General features: G+C 40.2%; 1 protein-coding gene across 9 annotated transcripts in view; it reads right to left on the bottom strand.

The window, feature by feature from the left end:
* The window catches only part of CACNB2 (calcium voltage-gated channel auxiliary subunit beta 2), a 331302-nt gene that overhangs the window by 201189 nt on the left and 111530 nt on the right, over window positions 1-18583 (bottom strand). The window contains exon 1 of one of the 9 annotated variants that reach the window (XM_040967839.1): window positions 13626-13866. The exons of 7 other annotated variants lie outside the window; for them this stretch is intronic. In XM_040967839.1, the coding sequence (XP_040823773.1) occupies window positions 13626-13673 (48 nt within the window). In that variant the 5' untranslated portion in view covers window positions 13674-13866. Of the gene's footprint in view, window positions 1-13625; window positions 13867-18583 lie in introns of those variants that run through there. One more of the 9 variants, XM_040967840.1, reaches the window with a different exon arrangement.

Genomic DNA, 18583 nt, shown 5'->3' with positions numbered 1-18583 from the left:
TAGAGTGTTGTATTTTGATTAAAATTTCTAAAACTTCTAGTCTTTCATATGATCTGAAGCTAAAAAACAATGTGTGAAAAAAATAAGAAAGAAAATCACATGGCAAATTGATGTTACATACTTATTGATTATTATTTAACATTTTTGTTTACTGAAATTTATCAAAAAGTGCCAGGGAAAAAATAAGTTTTATAATAAGCTCCTATTTATTCTGGAGAGAGCCATTGTGGTGCTTTGATTCTTATTCGACCCATTAGAGGTGTGACAGCTCCCAGAAGTCTGCAGCCTGAAAGCTAACCAGAGATGAACTGTGACAAGCCTGAGTTACCAGCCTCTCCTGCAGAGAAGCAGAGCAGACCTGTCTCAGCACACTCCTGGCTGACTTCAGGACTGCAGAAAATACCACGGGAAGGGTGAGTCTCTTCAAGGGCTTAAAATGGCAAACACGGGACAACCCATCAGTCCCGAAAAAAGTCGGCTTGACATCTCATTTTTCATGGGGCAGTGAGGTGAACAGAACCCAAATCAGTGTCCTTTCAAAGTGTATTCTTTATTCAGATTGCACTGCCAATCATGGTCCTACAGTCAATTCCATGAGAAAAACCTCACAGTGCAATAAATCACACTAGAGAAACTAGGGGGAAATCAGAAAAACACCCTCCAGCGAGATGACTTTGCCCTTTGAAGTGGAGTTCATTTCAAAACTTTCAGGGCTGTTTTGTCTGTTAGAAACCAGAATTTCATTATTTTTGCATGGTAGTGAACACATTATAATCATAGTTTAGAAAGAAAAAAATCTATAAAATTGGTTGTTCTGAGGGGCAGTGCCCAAAAGTTCTTCAAAAGAATGAATTTTTAAAACCATAAAACTTTTAGTAAAAATCGAGGTCAGTACTGCATGAATGGAAATACATGGATTTCTTTCTAAATGTCTGTGACTCTGAAGGGGAGACAGTCTGACACATGCAGGCTCTGATTCTCTCTGCGTCATTCTTAATCAGACAAAAATTCACAGGCAAACTTTGCTGAGAGTCTTTAAATACAAAATTATTAATTCTAGGGCATGTTTGTTATGTTCTTAGATTTGGTGGATGGGCAGTTAGGAGCTAGTTGAGGAAACTTTTCTTTTCCCTTTAAAAAAAAAGATTTATTGATTTATTTATTTTTATTGAAAAGCCAGATATATAGAGAGGAAGAGAGACAGAGAGGAAGTTCTCCCATCCACTGATTTACTCCCAAAGTGGCTACAACAGTCTGAGTTGAGCTGATTCAAATCTAGGAGCCAGATGCCTCTTCCAGGTCTCCCATGCGGGTGCAGGGTCCCAAGGATTTGGGTCATCCTCAACTGCTTTTCCAGGCCACAAGGAGGGAGCTGGGTGGGAAACAAGGCTTCCAGGATTAGAACCAGCACCCATATGGGATCCGGGGAATCCAAGGCAAGGACTTTAGCTGCTAGGCTACCGTGCCAGGCCCTGGTTGAGGAAACAAAATCACTTTCAAGTAGGGGATACTGGAAGGTGCTGATCATCTTTCAAAATGATTTTAAAACACTATTTTTAATCCCATTCTTCTTCGGACACTTTTTTTTTTTACATAACTTGAATGCATTTTCATCAAAGTAAGCGGGCAAGTCAATTTCAACTAAATTAATCCTAACACTATCGTGAGAGTTGCCAGTAGTCTTCTTCATGTAGCTCACTGTGCACTGTCCCTTTTAGGACCTCCTGCTAGCGTGGCATCTATAATGATTTCAAAGTCAGAGGTGAATACGGTTCTGAGGAAGGGAACTTTCTGCAAATACAAAGCCCACATTGCATCTTCATTGCTACACATTCACCAGAAGTCTGTTTGCTCAGATCCATGGATCTGTCATGGAGAAATAAATGGTTATCAACTGAATCTGAGAACAAAAGTTCTGCTTTGAAAGGCATTTTAGAGTATGTGGCATTTTATCTTATCTTTTTTATCAATGGGCTTTTGAAAGTGTTACAAAGCCAACTCTGCACACTTCTACTGTAACTCAATACTGTATTTAAAAAAAACTATCTTATTTTTAAAAAGTCTGGTTCACACATGATATTGGCACATTTTTACAGGCTTGGTGTAACTTTTCAACATATACACACAATATAAACTAAGGAAAGCAGGCAACTAGACTCTCCAATTCTTTATCTTTCTTTGGTGTTTGAAGCCTACGAGCTCCTCCTCCAGTAAGCTACCAATACTAACAAAGCATCCAAACAAATCCCTCTTGTTGTTATCAATTACTTAAATTCCATGGAAAACTTTTTTTTTGATTCTTTGGTGTCATAAAAATTTTCTAGGCACTGATTTTACAAGAAAGGCAATTCTGGACTTTATCCTCACAAACTCCCATGTATGCAAGCTGAGGAACATCAATTAATAGTTATGAGCTTAAATATGTCAGTGAATCACTTGCTAAATGTACTTTAACCACAGGACAGCTTGGTTCACTCGAAATTATTGTTCTCATGTTCCACTTACATGAAAAGTACATCTGCTTCTTTAGTCTGCCCAGGATCTATTTCCTGCTCAACTCTCCAACTCCCCTTTCCACCCCAAACCTTTATTTGCAATCAACAGGTGGACCTTCTTTAATGGACACCCCAGTGCTCCTTGGGGAGAGCAAGCTGTCTGATTCTGCCCCAGGAATCTGAGCCTTCAATAGCTTCACCGAGGTTGACCCAACGTGCCTATTCCATTGCAGGAGGGACTCAGAATAGCCCAGAGACCTCCAGGTTCTCACAGCAGCCTGGATCTTGACTCTCCAACCTCCCTTTGTTTAGTTCTCCTAGTGACCAAAGGTCCTCTCCAACTGACTGTGTACATAAAAACCACACTGCTAGTTCACTAAAACATGAATGATCAGGGCTGGCATTGTGGCATAGTGGGTAAAGCTGCTGCCTACAGTGTTGACATCACATATGGGTGGTGGCTAATCCACTTAGATCCAGCTCACTGCTAATGCACCTGAAACAGCAGCAGAGAATGGCCCAAATGCATGGGCCCCTGCACTCAAATGGGAGACCCAGAAGTAAGCTCCTGGCTTCAGACCTGCCCAGCTCCGGCCACTAGAGCTATCTGGAGAGTGAAGTGGCCGATTGCAGATCTCTCTCTCTCCTTCCTTCTGTAACTCTTAAATAAATAAGTCTTTCTAAATAACTGAACTATGAAGATCAATACTATATACAAACATATATAAATATGTATACATATATGTACACACACCACATATTTTACACCTTGTACATAATGTGTAAAGAAGCCCAGTGTCTGATGGACACCTTCGGCACAGTGCTGGCAGCAGCCGCCTTTTGCCTTCCTCTAAGGAATGAGTTTGGTGAATGCAGTCAGAAGGAGTAGACTATACGCAGTCTTTATTCCTTGGGCAGTGGGAAAGGGAATGGTGATATGTGCATCACAAAAATATAAGGAAGGAAAAACCCAATAAGCAAAAAGTGAAGCTACTTTTGATGGCTCAAATAGAAGTGGATTGGCTGTTATCTCAATGTAATATCAAGGAAGAGAACAGACACAGGCGTCGGCTCAATAGGAAGCAGTCTATTCAGCAGAAAGGTCATCCAGCAATAGAAACTTCCAGACCTACAACACAAAAGGCTGCCTGCTGCCTGAGCTACCACAGGGGACAGAGGCACGCATGACACAGCTCCCCAGGTCGGAGCTGTGTGCTTTATTCACAGAAAAGATGTTAGGGTGGCTTTTAATACACACGGCTGCTAAAGCCTTTAACTCAAGGCTTCCATAAATAATCTGGCAGTGCCTTTACATTTATTTATTTATTATTTATTATTCACTATACTGAGATGCAGAGAAAAGAGAGAATAAGAAAATGCTCCCATGTGCTAATTCCCTTTCTGAATGCCCACAGTGGCCTGAGCTGAGCCATGCCAAGTCCAAGAGTCAGGAAACCAATCCGGGTCGTGTAGGTGGGTAGCAGAAATTTAACTGCTTTGACCATCACTGCTGCCTCCCAGTGCGGGAGTTAGGGAGCATGGAAATGGTAAACAGAGCCAGGAAATGAACCCAGCACTTCACAGGGGACATAGATGTCTGAACTGATAAGCTACATGTCTGACCCTGTTTTTATTTAAAATAGCTATGATTAGAGATAATTTTGAAACAGGCTTTTGTTTCCAAATGCACTTTCCTATTTGTAACAGCTGTTTTGAAATGAAGTTAAGTCTTTTTAGTGAATGCCACCATTTTAAAAAGAACTAAAAAAATCACTTCCATACAAATCACCCTTATGATGGGTCAAAGAGCCAGTTCTTGGTATAAATTCTTACAAAGAAATACACAGAACAAAATCTAAACTGTGAAAGAAGCGAAAAGAATAAATGATGACACAGTTTCAGACTCTAACGACATTTAGGAACCGCAGCATACACACATTCCTTCGGTATCTAGCAATTTCTCCTAAGTCGCTGTTTTCAGGTTTTCCTTCCAGGCAGTCCTCAAATGTATGTTGGTATTCTTGAGCTTTGCTAGAGTTAAGGACAGACTTATGGCTAGCTGAAAGAGCTCCAGCAGACACAGGAAGATTAAGATCTCAAATATAGATGGGAAGGAACAGGAAGGGTACCATGGAAACACAAGGATGTGGTGCCATAAGAAGCAAAGGAGTTTTAAGACAGTGGCAAGGACCTACGGTGAACAGATATATATCTTGACTGACTTGGCAGCAGGATGGCATAAAAAAACAGAAACACCTCTCAGATCAAATACATTCAGTTGCCTAGATCTATCACACTCTTTCTGATCTTCATTTATTTAGAAAATGTCCTCCTGACGAGGCACGCCAGGATGTTAGTAAATTTAATAGCATCTGACCATCCTTCATGGAACAGGCTGTTAACATGTAGAAGGCTTAACCTGGACCCACAGGTGAGCGCCTTTTCCAACACAGCATCATGTAGGCCAGGCCCAGTCCCTGCCCTTGCTTATCCCAAAGTACTTCGACTACTGACAACAGTTTGCTGATCAGCAGATATCCTAGTTTCCCAGTAGTGTTCACTCTATGCATCCTAGAATTGAATTTTTCTAATGAACTAGTACATGTAAAAATATATAATCCAGTCTAGAAAAAATGAGAATTAATTTTAAGGCATTTTTCATGATATTTATTACAAAATAAAATATATTTTAAATGCCTAATGATATAAAACTTAAAATCCCACCTGTACTTCACAGTCCCAATTCAGTGAGCTGTGTACACAGGAGTAGTATTCTACACTTGCAAATTGCAAAAGAACACATACAGAGGAACTGTGACCACTGAGCTGCGCTCTACTTTTTAAGTAACAGAATTTTGTTCCCCTTATATGTCAGTGTTTTCTCTTTAATGTTTACATGATACCAGCTGCAGGTGATATACCATTTATTTTCTCTTATCATGAGATAACCCTATGCTAAACAGTTTAATGTTCAATAAAGTCATATAATCTGCACCACTAGAAAAGGCTTCTCTGATAACAGATTAAAGGCCCAAATTACTCTCTGTATTTCTAACTATCCCGGGCAAAGAACAGGTGCTCAAGAATTACTCCTGAATAAGCAGAGAGATGACAACTTCTGCAGCCATTCAAGATTCAAAACACTTTACGAAACGTTTCTCTACATTGGGCAATATGCAAATGCGTGTTGTTTTTCAGCAAAGTAGTAGTTCTTAGAAGACAGTGAGAATAACGATAAAAATGATGCGAACTTAAATGAGCATTTAGTACATACCAAAAATTGTCATCGTTTCAACACACAAAGCCCATAAGATACTATTAGCATTGCTCATTTCATAGACTATAAAATAGGACTGAATGACACAGCAATGTGTCTCAGGTTCTCCAGTGTGTAAAGTCCAAGCCCTTCTTCAGAGTCTGTTGTCATTCACAGACTCCAGTTCCTCTCCAGCAGTAAAGGAAAGCAATGAGTGACCACTGAGTGTGCATCAAAGATGCACCAAGGCAACTGGATGGTCCAGAAGCTTTGAAAGGTCAACAAGTTCACTGTTGGCAAATGCCTAGAGGATGCTAACTCTCTCTGTGTTCCTTCATATTTATAGGAAGGCTCATCTATATCATTTTCCATGAATAAAATGTTGCTATGTAGGAACACTTATAGCTAAAGGAAATTTAAGGCTCTGAAAAACTGAGTTTTTTAGTAGCATTTTATTGCAGACTATTTTAACTACTCAGGTTTGATATTTCTAAAGCCACGTTGTAATGGTCTAAGGCAGGCAGATGTCTTAAGGATGTTTTCACACTTTACAATTTGAGCATGAATTTAAAAACCTCATCTGTTTTTAGAAATTGATATGGGACTTTAGAAATATGAAGGGTTACAGTAACGAGCTTAAAACATCTTTGTTTATTTGGGATGGAGAGAGACAGTGGTTCCTCATTAAATGACTCACTCCCCAAATGCCAGGCTGAGACTAGGTGCCAGGAATCCAATTCAGGCCTAACACATGGGTGGCAGAGGCCCCATGACTTGAGCTATCATTCACTGCCTCCCAGGATACACACGGCAGAAATCAGAAGCAGAAACAAGCATCAAACCCAGGAACTCTGATACGGTAGTTGAGTTTCTTAACAATACTCTAACTGCTAGGCTAAACGCTCAACCCAAATTAAGTATTTTAAGCATAGCCAGAGTTAAAAGCTATTTAAAAACACACAAATTTAACATCTGAAAATTCAGCAAACTCTTGCCAAAACATACATATAAGTCTGACTGTGTAAGACACAAGTCTTAAAAGCCAAATATTGTCCTTAAAAACATCTTAAAATACATCTGGGGGTGTGGGGCTCAGGGGCAAAGAGGGCACTAAGATGGCGACTAACAGTCCAGGTCACTGGCGGGCAAGATGGCGGCCAAGGACAGAGCCCTGGGCGTGGACCAGGACAGGAGTCACGTAGCTCCAAGGAAATACTGATTGATCAGGGCCATCTCGCTCACCTACCCCTGGCCTATGGGAGGTGGCTTCCACAGTCTTTCTCCTAGGAATTGGCTCCTAGTTTCTCCCCTCCTGGAATTCCCAAAATTCCCGACCTGAGGCTATCCCTTACCCTATATAAGAAATCGAATTTCCCCAATAAATCAGAACTGCTTAGACAGAACCCCTGTCCCTCCGCGGGCTGGGAGGCTGGGTGACGGGCAGCAGGCTCATCCCCTCCGGCAACGGGGTACTAAAGGAATCTGTAGGGGAAACTCCGCATGGAGGGGAGGAGGACAAAAAAAAAAGATACAGCTGGAAAAGCTCCAAGTGATTTATGTATCAGGTATTTATATCTCTGGGTACTTGGACCAAATCTATTCCTCTTATGTGAATCAGCAAGAAGCTGGATACGAAGCAGAGGCTGGACTTGATCCCAGGAACTCAGTATGGTATGTAGGTATCTCAAGTGGCGGCTTAACTTACTGTGCCACAGTGTCCATCCCATCAAAAATGCTTTAAAAATGTAATTTACCATGAAATATTTAATTTTTTTTATTGCAAGGCCAGAGTTGCAAAGAGTGAGAGATAGAGACATACACAGAGAGAAAGAATCAGTTTGCTGGTTCACTCCCCCAATGGCCACAAAAGCAGCCGGGGGCCAGTCCACAGCCAGGAACCTGGAGCCACTTTTGGGTCTCCCATGTGGGTGAAAAGTCCTAAGGACTTGAGCAATCTTCCATTGCTTTCCCAGGCATATTCTCAGGGAGCTGGATTAGAATTGGAGCAGCCAGGACTTAAACCAGCACCAATGTGGAGTACACCAGCCCCAAAATATTTTCTAAGATCTAGATGAAAACTGAATGGCCTACACTCACTGAAATCAATCAGATAAGTCTGACCATGTGAGAAGGAAAGTCAGTGTAAAAATGTGTTTTAAAAATGCGTATTATCGACAATTCTACTAATCAGAGATCTCTATCAGTACTTCAACCCTTCCCAACTTCATGAACACTTTTTACACCAGAAACAATACAAAATTTCACATCAATCATATTTTATTACACTCCAATTATTTAAACTTAGAAACAGATTGCAAGCAAGATGAATAAAGGACTGTCAATGCCCTAAGCTTCAGGGGTGAGCGTTGCGGTAGTTAAGATGCTGCTCAGGATGCCTACATCCTGTATCTTAACACCTGGGTTCAATTCCTGGTTCTGGTTCCTGCTAAAGCCAACCCTGAGAAGCAGCAGTGTGGGTGCTGGTTGCAGTAGTTGGTCTCTGCCACTTATGTGGGAGACCCAGCCTGAGTTTCTACTCACAGGCATTTGAAGAAAGAAACAAGAGAGGATCTTTCTGCCTTTCTCTCTCTCTCCCTGACTCTCAAATAAATGAATAAATACTTTAAAAAAATCCATTTTGAATCTCAGCTTGACCACTATCAGACTGTGGAGTTCATTAATACAGTTTATATCACTAAATTTGAAAAGGTTTTCATCTATTAAATGATAATGCCATCATCACTTACCCTGCCTATCTTGAAAGTTTACTGAAGCCTCAAATAGGTGGGCATAAAATCATTTTGTGAAATCTGAAAGAATACATGAATGCTCATGTCTTAACCAAAAGAACTTTCTTAGAATAGTGTTGTTTACCTTCTGCCATACATGTAAGAGTAGAATCATTTGAATGTAGTGAGCATTCAAATGTTCTAAAAGGTCAACAGTGATCATATACGAAGTGTGGGCTTGTAAGAGAGTATTAATTTGAAAGAGATTCCAAAATTTTATGAAAAACCAGTTAAGATTCAGGTCAATGTTTCCATGTCACATATTGACAAGCCTGGGTTCAACACCTGGTTCCAGCTTCCTGCTGGTGAGGCTCCTGGGACGCCTATGTATGTGGACGAGGTCACTCTACTGCCTAACTCATTTATTAAGGCTTTTAAAGATTATTAGTATTAAGTAGCTATTACAGGCAGCCATTAACTCAAGAGCAACTTATCTGCCATTTCCTTCCTTTTTTCCCTGGCTAGAACCTCTTAGCTTGGGAAATACTAAATTTTGAGTAACTACATACCAGACACTTGTATGGGTGACAAGCATTACTTCATTTTAAATAAAAATACACTTTGAACTTTTACCATCTTGATTGTATACACAGAAGTTGAGACTCATGAAGAGAAAGAAACTTCTATCATTTGTTTAATGATAACATGCAGGTTCATACCCAGGTGAAGTTTGATTTCACATTTTAGCTATTTTTCTAAATATGCCCCTTTGTCTTTAGTCATTTTACTGTGTTAATTACCACTTGCTTTTCCCCCTGTCACGTCTCAAACAGAAAAGCTTCTAAGATAGGTAATCTCCATAAAAGAAGCCTTCAAAAAACCACTTTAAAAAAGCAGTACTAAAAGGAAAATTACAACATGAACATAAACGTAAAATTCTTCAAAGCATTTAGCAAATCCAACTCCGCTTACTCACTCTATATAAATGGCAACGTACCATGAGCAATTGTGGTTTATTCCATGATGTAGCAGTTCAACATTTAAAAACTCAGTGCACTGTACCATGTCAACAGGTTAAAGCTTTAACCTAGTTTAAGTATGGGCTAATCTGCTTCTGATCTAGTTTCCTGCTAAGGCAACCTGGAAGACAGCAGGTTCCTGCCATCCATATAGAATTGTATGGAGTCCTGGCTCTTGGCTTTAGCCTGGCCCAGTCCTACCTGTTACAAGCATCCAAGGAGCAAATCTGTGGATGGAAAATATATTTCTGTGTCTATCTCTGTCCTCAGGCCCTCCCTCTGTTTTTTCTCTCTATCTCTTGCTATGCTGTTCAAGTAGATGAAAATAAGCATTTTTAAAGGTACATATATACTGGAGGGAAAGACCCATATTTGCAACGACGTTTGTCTACACAGAAAATCTGCTGTGGCACAGCACATTAAGCAACCACTTGTGATGCCAGAATTCTATGTGAAAACAGTGAACAAAGAGACTTAACAGGTATTTTACAAAAAAAAAAAAGACTTCCAAAGGGTCAATAAATACATGAAAATGTGCTTAGCTTTATTAGGAACCAGAAAAATGAAAAGCGAATCTACAATGGGATGCTTCTGCATACTAGCCTACCAGGCTGAAATGTGGAAAATATTTCATGTAAAGGAGGCATGTGGGTGGGAGGTCAAATGGACTAAATGCTTGAGAAAGCTTTTAGCAATCTTTACTCAACCTGAACATATGTATACTTCAGGACTTGGCAGTTCCACTCTTAGATATATATTCCACAGAAATGCACACATAAATGCATGCAATTTAGCATAACAAATGTTTTTAACAGCACTAATTGTAATAGCCCCAAAGTAGAAACTAAGTAAATGTCCACCAGTAGAATATATAATTGCATCATGGTGTCACGACATAGTAGAATACCACACAGCCATGAGAACGAGCAAGCGGCTGTTGTTACTTCTAACTACATAGGTTAACTTCATACACATAATGATAAAAAACACAAGCTGGACCCAAAAGCATTTGCTGTGGAAGTCCAACTGCAAGACATCTGAAAACTAATGTATAACATCATAAGTCAGATTAATGAGTCTTCCAGGGAAGGTCAGGATACTGACAAGGCCTTGTTTCTGGACATGGGTGCTAACACAGGTTTGTTCACTTGGAGAGCCTTCCTAGGCTCAACCCAACCATCTCCATTCTTAGATTTCTGCACACGCAAGTGCAGTATAGTACTTCAATAAAGAGATTACCAGAAAGAGTTAGTCTTAATCTCTGTTCTCCAAAGTAAACAAATGTCAATATTTCAAAGGCAGTTTACGTAGATACACACAGAGCTTGCTTTGTTTAGTATATCCCTTCAAGTTGAAGAGTATTTATTCAGTTGACAGATTATAATGCCTTATTAATAAAATAGACATTTTAGGTAAACACAGGACTTAGTCCTGAGACATAAAATTGAGTTTTAAAATGATTAGCAGGCATAAACAAAATAATGAAGGTAAGAGCTTGAAGGAAATAAATCTGTCAAAAAGAGAGGCTTATGCACTGAATCTTATAAAGACAAGAGCTGGCAGCCTACAGGCAAGGGCCTGCTGCTCACAGAACAATTTGTGGATGTGAAAGCAACATGCACCAGGTGAGGGGAAGGAATCTAATAAAAGTAACAGCCATGAGAGCTAAGAAGTGAAGGATTATGGCATACGCCTGTAACTTTCTTCGGAACCCACATAACTTTCATACTCTTTCTTAGAAACAATGTTAAGAGTAGGAGGAATCCTTAAGAAAGCTGTCATCCTAAAAAGAAGAAAGGTTCAGGGATTAGTGGAAGACTGAGGTAACTCATCCACAAATGTCAACTGATTCACAGATTCTATATTACCTATATGTCCTGAATACAATCATACCTACTGGAAAACTAAGTGTGTTGGAATTGAGTAATGCATGATCTGAACTGTCACTTCCCCAAATTGGTGATCATATGGGGGAAAGGAAACTGGACCTTCCAACTACTGTGGCATGATTTTATCACTGACAGTACAGGATGGTGGGGAGCAGGGGTCAACTGCCCTTTGCCCCTCTGTCATCCTCAGTAGACAGGAGCAGCAGCACACTGTAATTTATTCTGCAGGAATATTAGAGGTTTTATTGACATACACACATGCATGCAACGCACTGAATTCTTTTCCTTCAAGGAAATAAAATGCTTCAGATTTGACATCTCTACACCTGTGAGTTCACCACTTATAAAGAAAAGTACAGCCTGTACATGAAACTGCTAAATAAGAAATGTTAAACAGCACCAGATAGTTACAGTGAGGCTTCTCAACAGATAAACATTCTAAAATAAAGGAAAATTGATCTCTAGTTATTCAGATATATGGGTTTATTTCAGCTTTAAAATATATTTGTATTACATACTTTACATTTCCTTAACCAAACTGTAATCCTCAAAAAGTTTAAGAATGAGCAGTTGAACCAAATCTACATATTTTTCAACCAAGATTTCCCAAAACATATTACTATGCTCTTCTCTCTTATTTATATATATGACCAATGCATAGAAAAGAGCAAAAAATCAATATAAAAAGTATCACCTTGTTTGAGATCTTGTTTCAGAATTCCTCTATTTAGTAGGCATATATAAACATACATTTCTTCTAATTCCTAATTCATGAATAAGCAAAGGCATAATTCAGTCTTCATTATTCTATAAATTTCTAATTTCAAAAGATTTTTATTTTTAGTTAAGATGTTTTGTATGTGGATAATTTTATATCCTAAAATATTCATAACATTTATTCCAAAATCTTATTTAAAAACAACTAATTTTCCTTAAAACAAACCTGGAAGGTAATTTTATACCCTAAAATGTTCATAACAATGATTCCAAAATCTTATTTAAAAACAACTAATTTTTCCTTAAAACAAACCTTGCAGACGTCTTGAGAATCTTACCTGACTCCCTCACTACTCCACTGCCTCCTAATATGTCAACTGTTGCATTCAAAGGGCAAAGGCACCAAAGGTATCATGATGGCAGGAATATTTTAGACAAAAGGACTTTTTGCTTATTTCAGAACATTGACTATATCTTTAAGATTCAGTAAAAGGTTAACTCCCTCCCAATGCTCTCACTCCTGGCTCCCAACTTTGCCTTTTCATCTCAGGTTTTGACCTTGCTTATCCTGGCAGACTCGGGTATATCTGTTATGCTGGCTAACCCACCAAGGTCACAGGCTTATTTACATTAAATCCTTAACCATTGATTGGCCTTCTTTGTCACTGTTCTGTTCGTTTTGCAGCCAGAAATCTCTAATCAGTGAGCTGTTCAGCACTGCAGTTTGGCCAGTCTGCACAAACCTCCTGTTCCCCACATCACTCCCTGAAAATAAAGTGGCTGCACGCACGCGGGGTATGAAAATAAAGCAACAGCTTCCTCAGAGCTCAGCGGCTAGCATAATGCTCAGCATATTTCAATTAGCATCCTATCACTTCAAGTAGCAATACTTCAGTATTTGGATGAGCCTGCTTTACAGAATCTAACACCAAGACAGCCATTTTGGACAAACATAGCATGTCTGTAAAATTAGAGCTATTTCAGTGAAGCAGTCACAAGATGATAAAGCTGTTGTGAATGTTCACGCTGCTGCAACAGCTGTGTCATCCATCAAATCATTATCATCTACTATTTTTCCAAAGCTGATCAACACAGGATCTAACATTAGCCTCTGTGGCTATCTCTAATTTGACCAACTCCATAGTATTCCTCCCTAGGAAATGTTTTTTTCCAATGTCATAATTCAAATAGGAAGTCGGGGCTACCCTAGGTAATGGAGGTATTCAACTGGTTTAACCTGATGCCGATCTGAGACAATGCACTTCCAAAATCAATCCCTCCCTCCTACAAGTTATTCCCAGCCTCATCAAAACAACATGACACAAAAGATACGAGGATAAACATCTCCAGAAAAATAACAGGATCTCACAGCCCTCAGGTGCCTGGAAAACGTGTGGTACCAACGACCGACTGACTGGTTGGTTCAGCACAGGGATTAAAAAACATCTGATAGAGGCAGCATGCATCAGACAGACACAAACAGGATTTCCAGCTCTAAATCTATCGCAACAGAGACTTACATAGGACACCCGTACTCGCCGGCGATGTACCAGCCCGCAGCACTGCATGAAGAGGGGGCAGAACGCAGTCAGCGTGTGGCTTCACCAAGCTGCACTGTGCCTTGTCTTCTTGTCACGGCCACTGTCCATTTCTTCCCACCTTTCACTCTCAGGTACCAGGCATGGGCATACCAACACTTAGCCTCTGCCTCCTAGGTGGTTTCTACCCACACCACCATTCTTGTGGGCATGCCAAAACTTTGTTCCCCCCTGTGTTTTTTTTGTCTGTTTGTTTTCAAGTAATCTGAGCTCTTCTTCTTCAGGGGGTTGCCTCTTGGCAAAAAACCCTACAGAAAGCAGCATTTATTCTCCTGAAGTGACTTCGGCTAATGCACAACATTTAGGATTGTCCAGGTCGTCAGAGTTCCTTGGCAATGTTTTTACAGTAGCCATTCTCAACTGGGGAGATTTTCAAACACCAGACAGTCTTGCATTTCGCCTACTGCTGCTGCTGTTTATGTGACTGCTTCAGCGAACGCTGCTGCTCCTGCTGCTCCAGCTCTGAGTGCCTCCCTCACGATGCACAGGCTGCCAACAGCATCCTTGATTCAGTGCTACCTCTGGAACGCTTCGGGCAGAGCCGATTTGCTGTTTCTCCCTCCTCCCCTTCCCTTGAAAAATTACCGAGTCTAGACTTGAATTCGCTGTAGATTGCTAGCACCACCGAACCACCATCCAAACTGTCAGAGGTTTTGTCCTGCAGTACGCATTTCACAGGGACTGTAGGAAGCGAAGCTAGAGTGGCCTCAGGACCTGACTCACACAGCCACTGCGGCTGCATGGTTTCTTGTGCTCACTGCCAAATATTCATTTTTTACATTAAAGCAGGCTATACAAACATGACCCTGGCAAGCACACTTGAGCATTCAGTCATAATTAATTAATAAGACAGAATATATCTCCTGTGATCTAGACACAATGAACCGAGTAAGCCACCTTTGGAGCCTAAGAGCTGACAAGTCAGCCCAGGTGGGCTACGTGTGCACAGCCTTCCCTAAAGGCTCAGCTTGCAGAGCCTGAGCTGATCCGAAAGAACACTCTTTCCAAACAGCCTTGCATATGTCATTCCCAAAGAAAATGAATCATGAAAATGCTTGGGGATTCAACTACCAATCTGTATGATAAAAATCAACCAGTCTAATAAGCAATGATTCAGTGTGCCATAGTTATTGATCCTAATTCGCCCCAGGCCCACCTAATTCATTCCCAATACTGCTGCCACTGAAGGAGACACATTAACTATTTCATATCATAAAATAAAATCAGCCACCATTATGCTCTTTAGGACCATGGGAAATAGAAGTCTATTAATTCCTAACCTCACCAATTTTTTAAAAACCTGTGATTCAAAAGAAAAAAATATATATATTATAATAATTATAATCAATCGAGAAGCTATTAGGATAGAAAATAATTCCAGCCTTAGACAGGCTTCTTATTTATCTGATAAAGTAACTGAAGGTGAACTTGGTTATATATTTCCTCTATCAATATAAGCAGTAGCATAACTTAAACCTTATAATGTATGATTTAAAGCTTATGAAAAGTCAATGGCTTCATCATTTGAATCCTCTGTGTACCTTAAAGGCCACAAAGAAAAGACCACAGAGTAGCAATATGAATATTTTTATGATTGAATGAGAAAGCCAGAGTAAAATGAAATTTCTAAATTATACTGTAAGTTGGCCTTTGGAGTAAAAACTGCAACATTTTCAGGAGCATACAAGATATATTCTTAGTAATTAGAATTTCAAGTTGACTTTTTAAAGAAATCTTGATGATATAGTATAGTAAGTTATAAGAAGTAATGACATATAATTCAAATTCAAGTTTTATAAGGTCTCTTCCTCACCTTTTATCATTACACTTTTTAATAAAATAACTGGGGCCTGGCGGCATGGCCTAGCGGCTAAAGTCCTCGCCTTGAACGCCCCGGGATCCCATATGGGTGCTGGTTCTAATCCCAGCAGCTCCACTTCCCATCCAGCTCCCTGCTTGTGGCCTGGGAAAGCAGTTGAGGACGGCCCAAAGCCTTGAGACCCTGCACCCGCGTGGGAGACCCAGAAGAAGTTCCTGGATCCTGGCTTCGGATCAGCATAGCATTGGCCATTGTTCTCACTTGGGGAGTGAATCATCGGATGGAAGATCTTCCTCTCTGTCTCTCCTCCTCTCTGTATATCTGATTTTCCAATAAAACAAATAAATCTTTAAATAAAAAAATAAAATAAAATAACTGAATAGAAATAAAGACTACAAATGAAATCAAGGTTAGAACGGGATGACAACACCGGGGATATTATCTCTTCCATAATGCTCAATTTGATTTGAAATTCATTTCACTTTCTATTGGCTACGATATTTTTATACACAATATGAGAGATTTCCCTGTTGAAAAGAGATTCCACCCACTCAGTCATTCAAGAGTTCATGAAAGAATGCCAAGCACTAACTAATTTTATTTGGCAAACATCTATTGAGCACCTTCTATTTGCTCATCACTGTGCTAAGGTAGTACAATATAAACTGAACCAAGTATGGTTCATATCTGCTTCTAGGCACTTAAAATAACAGAAGAGAGAAGACATTGTGCTTTTGAGCAATGGGAATAACAAGGACTTTTAGCTACCCCTGAAAGAACACTACAGCCTTCACAAAAACAGGTGCACTTTGCTCAACATTTGCAGGAATGGTAGAACTTCTTCCAGTGGAAAATGGAGAAAGTGGATGTTCCATGCAACAGGGCGGTGAATGCAAGGGCACGGAGGATTACACACGGAATAGCTGCTCATTCAGAATACATAGGAAGAAAGTACACAAATGAGATAGCCATGGTTCTATTCAAACACCCAGGATATGCACAAACACCAAACTCGACTGAATTCTTCCCCACATTCAATTTTGCTGCATCTCTGCATGTCTGGTACTTAGAAATTTGACAAAGATTCACAGTTCTGTGTTTGTCACACATTCTTTACTTTTCTTGCAGCAGCAGAAATGAACATATGACTGTTGGACTGAAGCAAATAATCCATCCTTCATCACAGCCTGGATGGCCACATGACTAAACTGTGGTCAATGGCACAGAAGCTGGAATGGCACGCAGCAACACGTGCATTGCAGGAGGGAAAGGCACACACCTGACCCTTTTGCTTTTCCCAGTTTCGACTGGCCCGGAGGCATACTGCTGAGTGCTGGATCTGCCACTGGCCATGACAGGAGAGCTACACACTTAGGAGCATAGAACATTAAGAGAAAACACAGGAGTCCCTGGGAACAGGAACTGCCCCACCATTTCAACACTGGGACTACAGCATGAACGAGAGACACTTCCAACACTGCTTAAGTCATATCAACTTTGATCTCAGTTACAGAAGTTAAACCTGCATTTTAAAAGTGCCTCCAAGTGTTTCTGGAATGAAGAGTTCACTGGCAAAATTCAAAGCTGCTGAAGAAGAGGTAAAAACAATAAGAGAGTGGAGGGGAGGGTCCGGAGCCCAGGCCTGAGAGAGTCCTCAACACCGCAGCAAAACATTCCATCCTCACCTAGGAGGACACACAAGGCATTCCACTGAGAAAACACCTACTGCTTCACTATGTGGTTGGAAAAAAATCTCTTAGCTTGTTAGTTTAAAAAAAAAAAAACTGGTCAATAGTTCAGGGTGAGTAAGAAATTTGAAGCTTTTAAGCTTCTAAACTTATCTGAAATAAAAGTCTATCTAATCTACTAAATAGTTGAATCAAGTAAAGTCAATAAAACTAGCTGCTGGGATCATGCAGCTAAATTACAAACCTAATGAATTGTTAAATTAGCTATTTGGTTATAAGATGAGATATGTTAACAGTGAAGTGTCAAAAGACAGGTAAATAGCAAGGGCAAGCAATTAAAATATCAGAGATAAATACTTGGGAGGTCAATGCCAGGCACTTTCTAAAATCAAAAAAAAAAAATTGTTTCCATTGAGTTTTCATAAAATGAGAGAATTACAATGTCTTTACTGTTCACTTTCTATATCATTATTAGCTAGGAGGATTAACGCTCATAGCAAATGGTTGCATGTGGCAGAGTGGGTGAAGGTGCTGCCTGTAGCACTGGCATCCCAGCTGCTCCACTTCTTATCCAGTTTCCTGCTAATGTACCTGAGAAAGCAGAGAAAGTTGGCCCAGTACTTGGGTTCCTGCCACCTCCGGGCATACCTGGATGATCTCCTGGCTCTTGATTTTGGTTTCACTCAACCCTGGCCATTGTGGCCACCTGGGCAAGGGAACACTAGATGGACGATGTCTCTGTCTCCCCTTTTATTTCTGTAACTGCGCCTTTCACATAAATCAATGTGCTTGAAAAAAAAACTGGATGAAGTGCTTCTTCAGAGAAGAAAACTCTAAAAGTAAAGACCAAAGCCACGTGTCAGAAGCCTTCTGTGGTGGAAATGGAGGTTGCTCATCGGGTTGATGCCACATGTGACCCATGAGCTTTCCTCGTGGCTGTGGCTTCAGGGCAGAGGTGTCGTTCCTCACTGACAGCCAGCCCACAGACCTCTGGTGCTCCACCTTCTCAGTATGGTGCTGAGATGACAACTTGGTATGCTCGATGCACCAAAAATCATCTTCTTCACTTTCAGAATCAGTGAAAAATGGACCAGTATTCATCGACCAATATTCATCCATTAATCAACAGCACCAGACAGGGGATTTTCACCTTGCATATCTCTAGCATTAGTAATAAAAAGGCAAATTAAATAACCAACATCCTTAACTATAGGGAGTTGAAAATCCAGGGAGAAAGAGAATTTGAATCAAATAATCATGCACATATAATGAGAAACGGGTAAGTTCTTTGAAGGAAAGTACAGATTATTATGAAAATGAAGAGCACACATACATCTATCCTTCAGTTTTAGAAGGGTCTCTGGGAAAGTTCT

This window comes from Ochotona curzoniae, unplaced genomic scaffold (assembly GCF_017591425.1).
Source record: "Ochotona curzoniae isolate NIBS_2020 unplaced genomic scaffold, NIBS_Ocur_1.0 scaffold_4683, whole genome shotgun sequence".
Lineage (NCBI taxonomy): Eukaryota > Metazoa > Chordata > Mammalia > Lagomorpha > Ochotonidae > Ochotona > Ochotona curzoniae.
This window is presented reverse-complemented; position numbering and strand designations above follow the sequence as displayed.